General features: G+C 44.9%; 1 protein-coding gene across 5 annotated transcripts in view; it reads left to right on the top strand.

Annotated features, from left to right (window-relative positions):
* The first annotated feature begins 235 nt into the window (after positions 1-235).
* The window catches only part of NRG2 (neuregulin 2), a 179,244-nt gene continuing 163,648 nt past the window's right edge, over positions 236-15,831 (top strand). For all 5 annotated transcript variants that reach the window (XM_041765181.1, XM_041765180.1, XM_041765179.1 and 2 more), the window contains exon 1: positions 236-1,126. In XM_041765181.1, coding sequence (XP_041621115.1) covers positions 403-1,126 — 724 coding nt within the window. In that variant the 5' untranslated portion in view covers positions 236-402. The remainder of the gene's footprint in view (positions 1,127-15,831) is intronic.

Genomic DNA, 15,831 nt, shown 5'->3' with positions numbered 1-15,831 from the left:
AAATCGCAGGAGCAAAGGTAGAACGATCCCTCCCGCGCCCCTGCGGGCCGAGAAACCGGGCGCTAAAGCAGTGCAGTCTCGAGCTCCCCCTGCAGAAGCGGCGCTCCTCACTCGGTTCGGGGGTAGAGGGGGCGCGAGAGAGCAAGTGGGCGGGCGTCCTATTCTCCGCATCCTCCTCCAGGTCCTGGCGCGCAGGGTGGGAGCGCCGCGCGGCTCCGCGCTGCGCATCGCGGCCGGCTCGCCGCCGCCTGTCCCCTGCCCTGGCTGGGCCGCCTCCCCCGGCTGCCGGCGGAGGGCTACGAGGCGCTAACGTTACGCTGTTTCCGGTTTTCTAGCGGGCTCTGTTTCCCCTCCCAAGGCGGCGGCGGCGGAGCGGCGGAGCCCCCCAAATGGCCTGGCCAGATGCGGCAGGTTTGCTGCTCAGCGCTGCCGCCGCCGCCACTGGAGAAGGCTCGGTGCAGCAGCTACAGCGACAGCAGCAGCAGCAGCGGCAGCAGCGAGAGGAGCAGCAGCAGCAGCAGCAGCGAGAGGAGCAGCAGCAGCAGCAGCGGCGGCGGCGGCAGCAGCAGCAGGAGCAGCAGCAACAGCAGCATCTCCCGTCCCGCTGCGCCCCCAGAGCCGCGGCCGCCGCAGCAGCCGCAGCCCCGCAGCCCCGCAGCCCGGAGAGCCGCCGCCCGCTCTCGAGCCGCAGCCGCCGGCGGCATGAGGCACGACCCGGCCCCCGGCTTCTCCATGCTGCTCTTCGGTGTGTCGCTCGCTTGCTACTCGCCTAGCCTCAAGTCGGTGCAGGACCAGGCATACAAGGCGCCCGTGGTGGTGGAGGGCAAGGTACAGGGGCTGGCCCCGGCCGGCGGCTCCGGCTCCAACAGCACCCGCGAGCCGCCCGCCTCGGGTCGGGTGGCGCTGGTGAAGGTGCTGGACAAGTGGCCGCTCCGGAGCGGGGGGCTGCAGCGCGAGCAGGTGATCAGCGTGGGCTCCTGTGCGCCGCTCGAAAGGAACCAGCGCTACATCTTTTTCCTGGAGCCCACGGAGCAGCCTCTAGTCTTTAAGACGGCCTTTGCCCCCATCGACACGAACGGCAAAAACCTCAAGAAAGAGGTGGGCAAGATCCTGTGCACTGACTGCGGTGAGTCGCCCCCTCCCTCTGCTAGGGAAAGGGGGGAGGGGCGAGGTGGTGGAAAATGGGGGTGGGGCGGGGAGGTGCTGCAGGTGCCCAGGCCTGGCAGCGCCCGGCTGCTGGGGGGTGGGGCCGCCCCTGGGCAGGGCGCCTGGCCCGGGTGGGTGAGGGGGTTGGGGTCGGGGAGAAGGAGGATCAGGCTCAAAGTGTGCCAGGGGTGGGGGGCGGGGGAAGGCGCTGGCTTGTGCCAGCAGCGATCTGCGGCTGATGTATGGCATGTGGAGCTGGAAAGCTGCCATCATAGCCCAGTAGCGGCAGGAAAAACGGAGAAGTCCGGGTGGTGCTGGCCCGAGGCTCGGTGAGTCAGGAGTGACCCTCGGAGGCCTCGCCTGCCCAGCTCCCACGAGCCTGCCTCATTCCGGCTGGCCAGGGTCTGCAGGAGCAGCTGGCCAGACTCTCAGATGGTGAAGGCCTCCGCTCACAAGTTCTCCCAGGGAATGGTGCCCCCGCCCCCTCCTGCCTCTCCCGGGCTCCGGGTTCTGCTCATCCACACCGCTGGCGCAGGCAGAGTTGGACTTTTTCTGCTACTGTTTTCGTCCTCCGTGTGGCTCGGGGGTTTTCTTCACCGTGATTGCCTATCTGTGCGAGGCGGTGAGCACAGCCTTCTCTTAGCCTCCAGGACAAGGGAGCAGACCCATCTTTCCGCTGTTTTCTGAGAGATTTTACTAGATCCGTTGATTGTGATGACAATGACATAGAGTAACAACTTCTGCTGAATGCTGTAAGTTCGAGCTCTGACATCTTACTGGCAGGATGTGTTGACTGCATCTCTCAGCCTTCTGATGTTGGGCGCAGCCCAGGAATGCAGGTGATCAGAAACAAAACACTGAAGTCCCTGGATCTCCGTAGTCGGAGTGGAGGTCTCGCCTGTCCAAAGTCAAAGACATATCAGCTTACGGGCTTTTGTTTCTCATCTCTGAACCCAGTACTTATTTTTCAGAGAGAAATTTCAAACCACATCGTCCTCATACTGGAGTATTTGGGGCTAGCTTGTCTTGTGGCTATTCCTTTTGTCCCAACTAAGGCTGATTTTGGTGCTTGCTGTGTGTGTGACTCTGAGCTGTGTAGTCACTGAATTATGATAGATGTCCTGAACTGTTGTCGAAGTTGGCATGTTTACCAGTTTACCAAGGGGTTCTAGATAGGCTTTGAGAAGCAAAGAATGTGGAACAGCTCATAGGAAGTTTTGCTGCCCTCATCTTTTTAGATCAATGCCTTTGACTTTTTGAAGCTTTCCTCCTCTGACCCCATCCCCCCGCCCTTGTCCTTCAAGAGACAAATTTTCATGGAGTAGTGGCAGTGTATCTGGGCACTATGTTAAACTGTGGCCATTTCAATCAGAAGAATCGTGAAGTATCTTAATAAGGAGGGGAAAACTTTGGTGGTAACAGCAATTTCTCTCTCTGACGTTGTTCTGAGGAATCCTGTTGACTGCTCTTTAATGTTGATTTCGTGCTCTTAAGTGTTTTATGATAACAAGTCAGGACCAGTTAGGAGTTTCTAATTTTTTATTTTGTTAAGGATTTTATCTGAGATCCTGAGGGGAGCTGTGGAACTGTATTGTGCAGTGGGCAATAGATAGTAAAAACATTTATTGAGCCTTGTCCAAGGACAGCTTCTGTTTTGGTTTTCAGTGTGTTGCTCCTGACTGAACATGCATGGTACACATCACCACATAATCCCTGGTCTGGTCCACTGAGACCCAATGGTCTTTGTCAGATAATCCCTTGTCTTCCTCCTCCTACTTCTCCCCTTCCCTCCTTAGCAATTATACCTTGTTTGTTTTGGTGAGAGTTTGAGAGTTGAATGTAGAGATCATGAACAATTTGGAGGTCAGAAATACTGTTGTGTGCTTTCAGGTTACCATCACCGTATTTTATTGAAGTAGCATGTGTAGTAGCAGAGTTCTCGGCAAATACTGCAATCCCTGCTAAAGAGAAGGCCCTCCCACCCTGCAAATTGCCAAGGAGCAGGAGTGAGTCTTGAAGTAAACACTTGAGAATGCAAACAATTTGGGTTTGAGTTGATAGCATATAGATCTGTGTCAGTTTGGGAGGGGGCGTTTTATATAAGGGGATTAGAAATTAAAAGACATACTTGTAAGAGGAAATTTATGGAACTGGTGACTAGTCGCCAGAGCATAAACTGCATTTTCTTATTTTTTACTATGGGGTTAAGGAAAATATGCACTGGTGATAGTATATTAAATAAGGAAACAAATCATCCTAACTAACCACAACACCTTCCTTGTGTTCAGCAGGAAATAACTAACAAATTCATTTTCTGTTTTCTATCTCTAAAGAAAGCCCTCTGGGCCACAGGGTCATTGGGAACATTTTCTCCTTGGAGCAGATTTGCCCATTGCAAAATAGGGAAACTGGCACTCAGAAACTGTCATCATGCCGGTTATGTTGAGCAACTGTGGTTGAATTGTTACTTTGTTTAGCCAGTTTTAGCTCTGAATGTGTCTGAGCTGTGGTTCCTAGGGAGATCATCTAGAAAGGTGTGTATTTTGGTGGGCCAGGACTTTGGGCCAATGCATCATATGAAGGGATATTGAGCTTAAAAGTTAGCACATGCTTCAGTAGCATCAATGAAGGGTCATACCAGACCCTTTCTAGAAAGTCCTTATGAATGGCTAATTTCACTGCCACTGTGTAATATTGATTTGAAGCCTGTGAAGTCTGGCTGGAATAGCAATATCTGCCAGAGGGGTATTTTTATAGATCTCATGTGTATCATTCATCCAAAATTACTACCTCTGGTGGTAAAGAGTTGAGTAAAATCTTTGCATTTCTAAGAAGCTTGCATTCAGGGAGGTGTTTTATGTGCCTTCTGTGGCAGGGAGAGGAAAAAGAGTTAGGAAGGAGGCTTAGGGATTAGCAACTCGGTACAATGCTATAAAAGCATCCTGTTCTGCAAATAGTCCTGCTTTTTTTTTTTTTTTTAGTCGTGCATTTTTAACAATGGTCGCATATATTTTGGTATAATCACACCCTATCTTGCTGCTTTCCTATATATATGGTTTTAAGCTGTTTCTTTGTTGCATAGACACAGCAGATAGCGTAAAAAAAAAATCATTCTTCCTTTGGGACTTTCTGATTTCAGTTTTCTTCCAATGTATAGTATCCTTTGTTGTTAAAGATGGAAAAGGTGTATTCCAGGGGGACTTTACCTTCTTTAGGATAGTTTTTAATTAATTTGACAACTAGATTCACGTATTAGAGAAAGGTGGTTCACAAAAATTGAGTATAGCAAAAGCAACTGCATATTTTTAAAATGCTGTTTATTTAAAGAATCTTTTCTTCTCTAGCCAGCTGGAAACCCAGCTGTGCTGCAGCTTGAAGATGGGAAAGTGAAACTAGTCTAGAAACTGACCATTCCTAGTGGGGAGGACAAGCCTGGGTTATAGATTGAGGGGTAGAATTACCACCATAATGTCATTAGTAGCTGCTTTCCTCAGCAGATTGAAGTTCTTGGGGGGCGGAAACCATATCTTATCTTTGAGGTCCTTTTCCTACCTCTCCTGGCCCCTGATGTTGGTACTGTGCCTGGTGTATACAGAGACTCTCCTAAGTGTCTTTTGAGTGGATAAAGTCAAGTGAAGTTGAAAAAGCAAGGCTCCAGACTAATGCTAAAACAATCTTTTTTTTTTTTAATTTAATTTTATTTATGATAGTCACAGAGAGAGAGAGAGGCAGAGACACAGGCAGAGGGAGGAGAAGCAGGCTCCATGCACCGGGAGCCCGACGTGGGATTCGATCCCGGGTCGCGCCCTGGGCCAACGGAAGGCGCCAAACCGCTGCGCCACCCAGGGATCCCCTGCTAAAGCAATCTTAACTCTTCCATCTGTGACACCAAGTCTTGTTCTGAAAAACTAAGTTTGATGATTGCCTTTACCTGTCGCTATGGGAACCTTTTTTCCAAAGGATGGTTATCAACTAGAGTACTTAACCACAATGTGCTTCATCATTGTGCTGATTAGTGTTAATGGGATTTGAGTAGAGGAGAATAAAGGTCTTGCTGAAGAGGACCCACCCTTTTTTTTTTTTTTTTTGAGAGTAGATTACCACTCCCTCACTCTCAAAACAAAAATAAAAATAAAACAACTATCAGTTTGAATTAACAAATATTTTGGGAGCTAGAGAGGGTGGTATATGAACTAAGTAGGTGACTAAGGTGACTAACTTCTTGGTCCCAATCCTATTTTCCATCTTTTATTATCTAGGACATTTTCATCTTATTTCCTCTTTCTTTTTTTTTTTTTTTTAAGAATTATTTATTTATTCATGAGAGACACAGAGAGAGGCAGAGACATAGGCAGAGTGAGAAGCAGGCTTCCTGCCATGAGCCAGATGTGGGACTTGATTCCGGATCCCGGGATCACGACCTGAGCCAAAGACTCAACCACTGAGCCACCCAGGGGCCCCTCGTCTTATTTCCCAGTAGCAAATGCATTGTTAGGTTTCTTTCTTCCCCCTTTATAAAATTATATTTATATACCTCAATCCAGAAAGTGCATATGAATATGCGGTCCAAAGTCTCCCTCTCAGCCCTGTCCTCAGCTATCTATTCCTAAGGCAATTGAAAAAGAACATATTCTTAAATGTGTACTTTTCTAAAAGCAAAATGTTTGTTAGAGTAGTATGTTTTTCTCTTAACAGATGGAAAATGTTAATTTTGCCACTAAGTCAATTTTATGGTAAATTCTTCCCAAGTAATATATATATATATTTATATATATACAAAATATATGTGTATATATTATATATATAAAATATACGTGTATATATTACATATATGTGTATGTTATATATAACATATATATATAAATATATATATAACATATATATATATATATATATACACACATTTTTTTTTAACCTAACTCAAGATCTTAATCACTACCCCCACTTCACAAATAGAACCCTAAAAAAAAAAAAAAAAAAAAAAAAAAAAAAACAAATAGAACCCTAAGGTCAGGAATAAAAATACCAAGTTGTTTTCAGATACTTTGCCATTAAGAAGTTTTCTGTGACAGTGGATTTTGTGATGAGTCGTAACTGGAATCATTGAATAGATGGAAGGATTTGTCACTGAGCTTCAGGGCAGCAGATCTGCCCTTACAGCAATTCCTACTGTTTCACACTCTTGATAATCTCACAACAGAATCCACGTGAAAAATCATATGATTCCATATGTGGAAAGAGAAAACCCCACAGTGCGGGATTGCTTTGATTTTTCATTTAGAAGTCAAGACAAAGACTCCAGTTGCTGATGAAGAGTTTGATTTTGACTATATTCCTATACTGCTGGTACAATTCTAGGAGGAATTATCCACTTGAATACTACTTTGAAGTACCTTTAAGGTAACCGATTTGAAAGCGGTGTTAAAATTTCAGAGTATCAGGAAATTGCCACTTGAATACTTGGGAAAAAAAAGCAAATATGGAAATGAAAATGGTGGAAGGTTCTAACCCTCTAAATCCTGGTGGCTTAGTGGCATCTGGCAATTTTGCACCTTGATTTGGAAAAGGAACGATGGTATCAATGTCCCTTGTGCTGTCTTTAACCACTTGTTCTGGGGTCTTTTGAAGGTCTGAAGTGGTGGTAATATAATTTGAACCAAAAATAAAAGAATTTTCCCTCCAGATTTTGAGTTTGGAAGGCATGTGTTTGAAATGGGGGATTTTTGTCTTACTTGTTTCTAGTAATTAACCTTCTCTTCCCACTCACTTATTGGAATTAGCACATAGAAATAAGGTCAGTTTATGAATTTCAAGAGACATATAGGGAACTCTTTAGAAAACTGGGGAAGGTAGGTGAATTGACTGTGGAAGTGCTAGCTTATGACAAGTTTGTGAAATTAGACTCCTTTTTTAAAAAAAGATTTTATTTATTTATTCATGAGAGACACAGAGAAAGAGAGAGGCAGAGACACAGGCAGAGGGAGAAGCAGGATCCATGCAGGGAGCCCGACACGAGACTAGATCCCAGGACCCCAGGATCACATCCCAGGCCGAAGACAGGCGCTAAACCGCTGAGCCACCTAGGGATCCCCTAGACTCCTTTTAAAACAGCAGTGTACCCAAGTGAATCTTGGTGTGCTTGGAGCTCCACGTGCTATATGGGACCTGTAGCAAACCTGGAGGATGATTACAAGGCATTACAATGACATGCAAGAGGACATCCTGTACTCAGCAAAGAGCTGCGAAGCTTTTGCAATCTGGGGTCAAAAGACGGAGATTCACATTGATGGAGAGCATCCACTGTTAATCAGCTGTGATATTTTTTGGTAATTATGAAACGGGGTTAAGTTAAGGAACCTTTTTTCTCTGGCTAGTTGAGTCCGGTCAAGTGTGGCATCTGAACTCCATTCTGCAGCAGCATTCCCTTCCCATTCTGTGCTTATAGTGAGATCCAAGTAGCCTCTCCAGGGACCTTCTCTGGGACAGAGCCTGTTAACCCCCTCCCTTTATCCCTGCTCAGGACCTGATTGTGCTGCTTGCCTCCTGGGGTGGGCTGGAGGTAGGTGGTTAATACTGCATTTAGCCTTGTAGATCTCTCCAGAGTGGTGGGGTATCTATCCTAGAGGTTTCTATATTCTACTAGAAAACTCCCTCCCCCAAAATGTGATGTTCAGGTTGCTTTTTATTCTGTCTTCAGAAACAGAATCTTTAATGGTTCTCCTTTGCTTTTTCATAGATTTCCTGCCTTGCGCTGATGACATTGGCTTACCCCTCCTCTTCCCTCCCTGATCTGTTTATTCAGACTGAGGATCTATCTTTGGGCTAGGATGTTTTACTTCGTCTCGATCTTGATATTGGTCCAACTAACAGAAGCCAAACTGAGCTAACATTCCTCAGAAGTGAGTGAGAGGAGGGCAGCCCGGGTGGCTCAGCGGTTTAGCGCCTGCCTTCGGCCCGGGGCGTGATCCTGGAGATTCAGGATGGAGTCCCACATCAGGCTCCCTGTGTGGAGTCTGCTTCTCCCTCTGCCCGTGTCTCTGCCTTTCTCTCTCTCTCTCTCATTAATAAATAAATAAAATCTCAAAAAAATAAAGAATTGCTACTTCAGGGTAGTTGTATCAGACACAATCCCTGTCATCAAGTGGTTTACAGTCTAGAAGGACAAAGATAGAGCAGCACTTTAGTCCAGAGTACAGTAAATGCCATAAGATATACTAGCATAGTGCTTTGGGGAGTAGAGGAATCATCTTAGCGAAAAAGAAGATCTTAGAGGAGTAAACAAAGTTTCTTGGAGAAGTAGTTTGAGATGGGATTCTAATATTCAGAGATAGTTGAGGTACAGATGGTACGGGGATAGACAGATGGACTGATTAAATTAAAGGAGAGAGCAGCATTTTCTTTAGTAGAGGGGTATGCTTACGGTATACAAAATAACCAGAATGAAAGAGAGAACTGGATGAGGAATCTGGAGAGGTCGGAGATGGTAATATTTTCAACTGTCATGAATGCTAGGCTGTTGACTTTATTTGTAATTATATAAGTAGTATTTGAAGGCTTATGTTAAAAAAGCTATTCAGTAATGTTTTGTAGTTATCAGTGAATGGGTCTTCCACATACTGTGTTAAATTTATCCCTAAGTATTTCATGTTTTCTGGATGCTACTGTTAAGGGTATTTTTTTGTTTTCCAGTGATTAATTGCTAGCATATAGAAAGATAATTTGTAAAATATTGGCTTTGTATCCTGTGACCTTAATAAATTCGCTTATTAGTTTTAGTAATTTGCATAGGTTTCTTCGGATTTTTTTTTCTATGTACATGACTAACTTGTCAGTGAAAAAAAGACAGTTTTACTTTTTCCTTTTTAATCTGTCTTTATTTCTTTTTCTTTCCTTATTGCACTGGCTAGGGCTGCCAGGGACAATGTTGAATAGAGCAATGAGGACAAACAACCTTGTTCTATCATGGTGGAAAGCATTTGGACTTTCGCTATTTTTAAAAATTATTTTTAAATTTATTTTTAACTATTTGTGAGCGACACAGAGAGAGAGAGGCAGAGGGAGAAGCAGGCTCCCTGGGGGGTGCCCGATGCAGGACTCGATCCCAGGACCCCAGGATCACAACCTGAGCTGAAGGCAGATGTTCAACCACTGAGTCACCCAGGTGCCCCTCAGACTTTCACTATTAATTACAAAGTTAGCTGAAGATTTTTTGTATGGTGTAATGACTAAGAATTTGGGCTCCACAGCAATATGGACCTGAGTTTGGAAACCATCTTTTGCATTTCTAGCCAGGTGATATTGGGTCAATTATTGCTTGTGTCTTAGCTTCCTATAAAATGGGGATAATGATAGCACTTAATAGAATAGCTGTTAGTATTAAATGAGATAATACATGTAGAATGATTAACACACACCCAGTAATAAATGTTTAAGAAAAGTTAATTATTAACAAAATCTTATTAGACCAATGTGAGCAGGAAGGCTAGTAAGTGAAGATTTTAAGTTCTAGAAGGGGACTACAGGCAGGCAAAGGGGAAAATTTTCACTAGCCACTATTTTTTATAAAAGATTTTATCTATTTATTCATAAGAGACAGAGAGAGAGAGAGAGAGGCAGAGACACAGGCAGAGGGAGAAGCCCGATGTGGGAGTCAATCCCAGGACTGTGGGATCACTCCCTGAGCCGAAGGCAGATGCTCAACCATTGAACACCCCCCAGGTGTCCCCACCCACTATATTTTAACCCAGGTGTTCCTGTTTATTTCAGCTGAGAGTCCCTGAGCTGGGCTGGCGGAGGTGGTGAGAAGAGAGTGGGTTATATACGTAGATTCAGTGTAGGGAAGTTTATGTGAGTTCAGGGTATGAATGCTGATCCTGTGGAGGTCCCAAGTAGGCTGTCAGTCTTGATGTATCCATGGGTCTCTGTTGGTCAATATTCCAAGAATCTCACAGATAGGTATTGCTTTTCTCAGTTTCACAAATGGAAAGACTATGATCCATACTCCAAAGTGTCCCTTTTCCAAATCTCAGCATGCTTGTGGGGTCACTCAAGAGTCCAAGATCTGAAGTCCTGCCCGGCATGCTTTTTAACTATCACAGTCTCATCTGTTATTAGGAGGAGCTGCTCAAAGTCCCTGGAAATTGGTGGAAAGTGTCTTTTTCCTTACCTCACCCATCCCCTCCCCCCCAAAGAAAGCAGGTTTCTGACTCATCCTGCTTTGATTTAGGGGTTTCCAGCGCTGGGGAGAGATTCACACTGCTTCATTCATACTCTTTCCTTGTTTCTATACTGGGTTGGTGTGGATCTAGTGGCTGAACAGGGTCAGAGGGGTAGAGGTGTGGGCATGTAACAGGTGGCCTTTTTGGAGTTTGTGGGGCTTAATTTTAATTGTACCTAATTGATTGACATGTGGAACCTGATGAAAGTATGAATCTTTGCTCCTTAAATATTTGTGGGACTACTCCTCGCTTTGGCTTCTTCCTCTAAATATTTGTCAGGTATTGTTAACCATCAGATCCTGGGCTGGCTGCATGTCCCTAAGCTCATATTCTCCCATTATTTTCTTATTCTTACAGTTTTAGTATTTATGGCCTGTACCATGTATATGACACTTATTATTTAATGCCAAGCATTGTTAATTACCTTTTGATGGGTCAGTATCTTATTTCCTTCACCTGATAGTAAGATCTTTGGGGGCAGTATCTTAGTATATGACAGAATAAATATTTGGTTGGTGGCTATTGCCAAGAAAGAAGGGGGTGAGTGGGTCCTTTTGCCTTTTCTACTGATCACTTTTGCCCTAGACTCAAGGTTCCTCAAATGACAGCCCAGACTAAGGGAATAGAGCAATCATAGAAAGTATCCTCAGACATTTTGAGAAAGGGCAGAATTTGGCTTCTCTGTTATGTTTTCGTTCAGTTTTTTTTTTTCCTTGATAGTTTGTAGCATTTTGCGGGTAACTCTTCTCTTTTCTCAAGTTGTAGAATTATGATTAGGTGGTTTTCCTCACACATGTTAATATTTTGGCTTGTGTTTCCTTTCTGTCTTTTGGTTAGTTGGCAATCTGCAAAAAGTTCTCCAGTTTCACTTGCCAGAGGAGCTTTTTGGACGTTCCCCATTCGGGTTTCTCACTGAGGTGTCCACTTGGACTTGGTTACTTTACCTGTTCATGCTTCAGGCTGAATACCTTGAGAGGTAAGAGGTATGACCAGGTGTCATTTGTAGTAAGCTGAGGCCACCAATTAGCTGTCGTTGTATCTCTTTGACCTAGTAGACAGCTTGGGGGCTTCTGGAGGCTAGGACTAGTTCTTATATCAGATTTGTTTCCTGAAAGGGTAAGGAAAGAGGGAACCCAGTGTTTCTTCATGTCTCTCTTTGGCATTCATTCTTTACCATATCCTTAAAATGAGGCATTTTCTTTTATATCTGCTTGGCTAATGTATTAGGTAAGGGTTGGGGGTGGCTCTCAAGAGGGGTTTCTCTTCTAGCTCCAAGTGCCTAAGGACTACCAGCTGCCACTTTGCACAAGGCTGTGACACCCAGCTTCCTCGAGTCAATCCCTTCCACTGATGCCTGTGGCCATAAGTATAATCTCAGTACAGGTACCCCTCTACAGTTCCTTAGTGATGAATTTTGCAAACACTGCTCAACTGATGACTCTGTTTTGGAGGAATTTTGTATGGTTTGGAGAGGAAGGCTTATTTACCATTTGGGATGGAACAAGTAAATTAAGTAGATCTATCATGTATGGTTTCCTGTCTCTGAATGCAAAAAATAACAGCAAGCCTGCATCCAGTGCAACTTTCCTAGTATTGTTATTGGTTGATTGGATTTCCGGGAACAAAATAATAAAAAGAAGAATTTTTTAAAAAGGAAGGAACAAGTCTCAGACCACAATGTGATCCAACTATCATAGAGTAAAGCTAAGGCCCATAAGTGAAGAGTCTCTTTCAAAAGACACGGGGGCTTCCAAAGGCAGCCTGTGTGCTGCTTACTCTTAGTTGGTTTCCTTTTCATAGTCTATTCATGTGGGTTTACTTTTGAGAACCTCTTACTTGGGGTTCCAACTCTCCAACCTTACCCCTCTGTACTCTCTACTTAGGTCTGCTGTTATACTTGCTTTTGTCATCATTGTAATAGCTGATCCTCAGCACCTATTCCCAAGAACAAGAGAAGTTGCCAGAAGTTTCTAGTGCAAACTTTCCAACCCTTCCTTGGACTTTAGGTCTGATGGACCTAGTGGAAAGATAATGAACAAGGCTTGTGAGAGGGACCTATGAGATTAGAATGACATATGACAAATCTGGCCGAGTTCTTCTCAGGTCTAGTTCTGTTTTTTTGTTTTTTTGTTTTTTTCCATGAAAGCCTCTCCCATACTTACAGGTTTCATTTGCAAAAGGGAACACTTTCTCCAAATCGGCCAGTAACATTCACGGGGCCTCCTAGTGACATGTATGTGAAATTGTCTTGGCCAAGTACCAATAGTAATTCAGATGGCACCCCCAGGGCTGGGCTACCGGGAAAGAATCTAACTTGTACATTGAAGGGAGGCACACAGATGGCCCCCAGATTAGGAGGGAGCTTCCTGTCTTTGTTTCTCATTATGCAAATTATCTGAGTAGGTTTCTACTGTGCATGGTCTGCACTCATCTAACCGAGAGGGTGAATGCGAGAGGGTGAATGCGAGCAGGAGCTGAGACCACTAGTTCCCTTGGGAATATTGTTTTCCCATCTGCCAGTTATTACCCCGCCCCCCCACAACCCCTGCAGCTTCTACTTTGCCCCACACTGCATGTGGACTTCTGGCTTCTTCTGTGTGATGTCACAGCCTCAGGGCCTCTGGGTGAATGAGCCTTAGGCCTGGAGCTTGTTGTATAGCATGAGGATTAAAGGCATTGTTTTAGATTCCTTATGTGAAGGAATCACATCAAGTGGATAAAAGGTCATAGAGATTGATGGTCTTCAATAGGTCACACTCCCAAACCATATTTTTTTAAACTGAGTATGCAAGCTTACTTTCCTCATCTCTCAAGTTAAATAATAGCCTAGTCATTTCAGAGGAGGGGTGCATGTCCTCATTGGTTTTTGTTTTTTTTTTAAGATTTTATTTATTTGAGGGAGAGAGAGAGCAGGGGGAGGGACAGAGGGAGAAGCAGACTCCCCGCTGAGCAGGGAGGCGGGGAGTCTCCCCACCCCATCCAAACTCGGGGCTCTATCCCAGGACCCTGAGATCATGACCTGAGTGGAAGTCAGGAGAGTAACTGACTGAGCCCCCCAGACACTCTAAACCCCCCCCAACACTCATGCCATCACTGTAAGAGGAAAGTAGAAATGGGCAGTAGTGCTGCTCGGGCCCCAGGTCTCTGAGGGCAATCCTCTGTGGGTACTACTCTCTATTCTATGGGTCAGAGATTCCTTTCTGTGGAAGGGTTTGTGACTGACACCTGTGAGTCTGGGGAATGGCTCATGGCTGGATGGCTGTGGACCCATTCACCCTTAAAGATGGAATCCGCTCTGTGGATCCTGCTATGGGTTTGTCCAGTGATGCTGTGAGTGCGGGGTTTGGTTCTTTCCTGTCGCACTTCCTTCTTCTGTCGTTCCATCGTTAGCTCTTCTTTGGACCATCTTGGGAAGGGGTACAGTTCCTAAGGGGCTGTCCTTGGTTCTCAATGAATGGTTTCTGTTCTGAAGTTTCAACTACTTATTGCATCACAGTTAAGACAGCATGCTCCAGAGCCGACTTTGAATCCTGGCTCTGTGACTTACTAGCTGTATAACTTTGGGCAAATTAATTAACCTCTTTTTGCCTCTGGTTCCCCACCTATAAGATGGGGCTAATAATAGTACCTAACTAATGACACCAGGGTAAGCTTTCAGCGAATTCCTCCTCCACATAAAGTGCTCCAAAAAGTACCTGCTTGGAGACAGCCTTCAATGCAGGCTAGCAGAAATTACTTTTATAGACATGTCTGTTGTTGTAGAAAGAAAATGTTGGATTCAGGCTGATTTTTATTGAAATCTTGGCTATGTTCCCCTACCAGCTATGGGAACTTGGGAAAAGTTGCTTAATTTTTTGGAGTCCCTGTTTCCAATTGCCTGTGGCATATTGTTTTAGGCATCTGTTGCTGAGTAAAAAAACTGCCCCAAAATGCAGTGGCTTCAAGCAGCAATACTTCTTTGTCATTATCTCTCATTGTCCTGGGGATTGACTGGGCTCAGCTAGGAGGTTAGTATCTTTCATGTAAATTTTGGTCACAGGGTGGCCAAGCAGTCAGTCAGTAGTGAGACTGCGTCACTTCAAAGTTTCCTCTGGCCATGTTTAGAAGTTATTGCTGGCTGTTCTCATCTGGAAGCTTAGTTGGAGTTCAGGGCAGGGGACTTTGCCTGGGAGCATCCCAAGAGAAAGCCAGGTAAAAGCAGAGTTGTGTTTTATAATCTAGCCTCAGAAATCACTTCTACTATATTTTGTCTGTTAGAAGAGAGTTAGTGACTAAGCCCTGACCAGGTTCAAGGGGAGCAGAATTAGACTACTTCTTGGTGGAAGGATTGTCAAAGACTTCATGAATATGTTTTGAAACCATTACAGTCTGCTTTCTTCTTTTCTTTTTAAAATTTATTTGAGAGCGAGAGAGAGAGAAAGGGAGAGAGAAGAGAGAATCCCAAGCAGATTCTGCACAGGGCTTGATCTCACAACCCTGAGATCATGACCTGAGCTGAAACCAAGAGTTGACCGCTTAACTGATAGGTGAGGTGCCCCTATGGTGTGCTTTCTGTTCACAAACTAATTTTTTTAAGATTTTATTTATTTATTCATGACACACACACACACACACAACAACAGAGAGAGAGAGAGAGAGAGAGAGAGGCAGAGACACAGGCAGAGGGAGAAGCAGGCTCCATGCAGGGAGCCCGACGTGGGACTTGATCCAGGGTCTCCAGGATCATGCCCTGGGCTGAAGGCAGTGCTAAACACCTATGCCACCCGGGCTGCCCCTGTTCACAAACTATTGATGTGAAAAATACACTCGTCCTCACCTGAAATCGTCCTCCTTCAAAAAAGTCTCATCTATTATGGCACCAGGCTCAAGCTTAGGGGCCAGCGTCTCATCCTCTAAATCAGGTGTAGGTACAGATGAGGTTTTTCTAAGGCGGTTCCTTGGGTACAGCCACTTGAGTCTTGCTCCTCCTGATGTGAAGAGGTGAACTATAGAAACAAATTATCTGACTCCGCACTGCCAACCCTCCACTACCATATAATGCTGGAATAGATGTAGGGTGACTGCTGTAGATGCAGGGTGACCACTATAGATACCCCCTTTTAAAAATTGGTAATACTTAAACATTGACTTTTTCCTAGTCTGGGATCCAGTCTAGAATCTCCTATCACATTTAGCTGTCATGTCTCCTTGGCCTTCTCTCTGAGGTAGACATTTCCATTTAGAAAGGGGGAAACAGCAGCCACTAGTGCATCAGCAGTTCTGAGATCCAGCCTGGCACATGAATAGGCTCAGTCCTACTGTCTGGGAATGATTCTCTACCATTCTTGGTTCTACCCTATGGGCTCCTGGTTTTGCCCCCTAAATTATCCTTTTTTTTTCCATAAAATATGGCCTGTGTCTGCAGCTAAGGACTTTTCTCAGTGTTCTGTGTTCTTTTAGATGATGATCACTCAGGTGCACCTCCAAG

This window comes from Vulpes lagopus, chromosome 8 (genome assembly GCF_018345385.1).
Source record: "Vulpes lagopus strain Blue_001 chromosome 8, ASM1834538v1, whole genome shotgun sequence".
Taxonomy (NCBI): domain Eukaryota; kingdom Metazoa; phylum Chordata; class Mammalia; order Carnivora; family Canidae; genus Vulpes; species Vulpes lagopus.
This window is presented reverse-complemented; position numbering and strand designations above follow the sequence as displayed.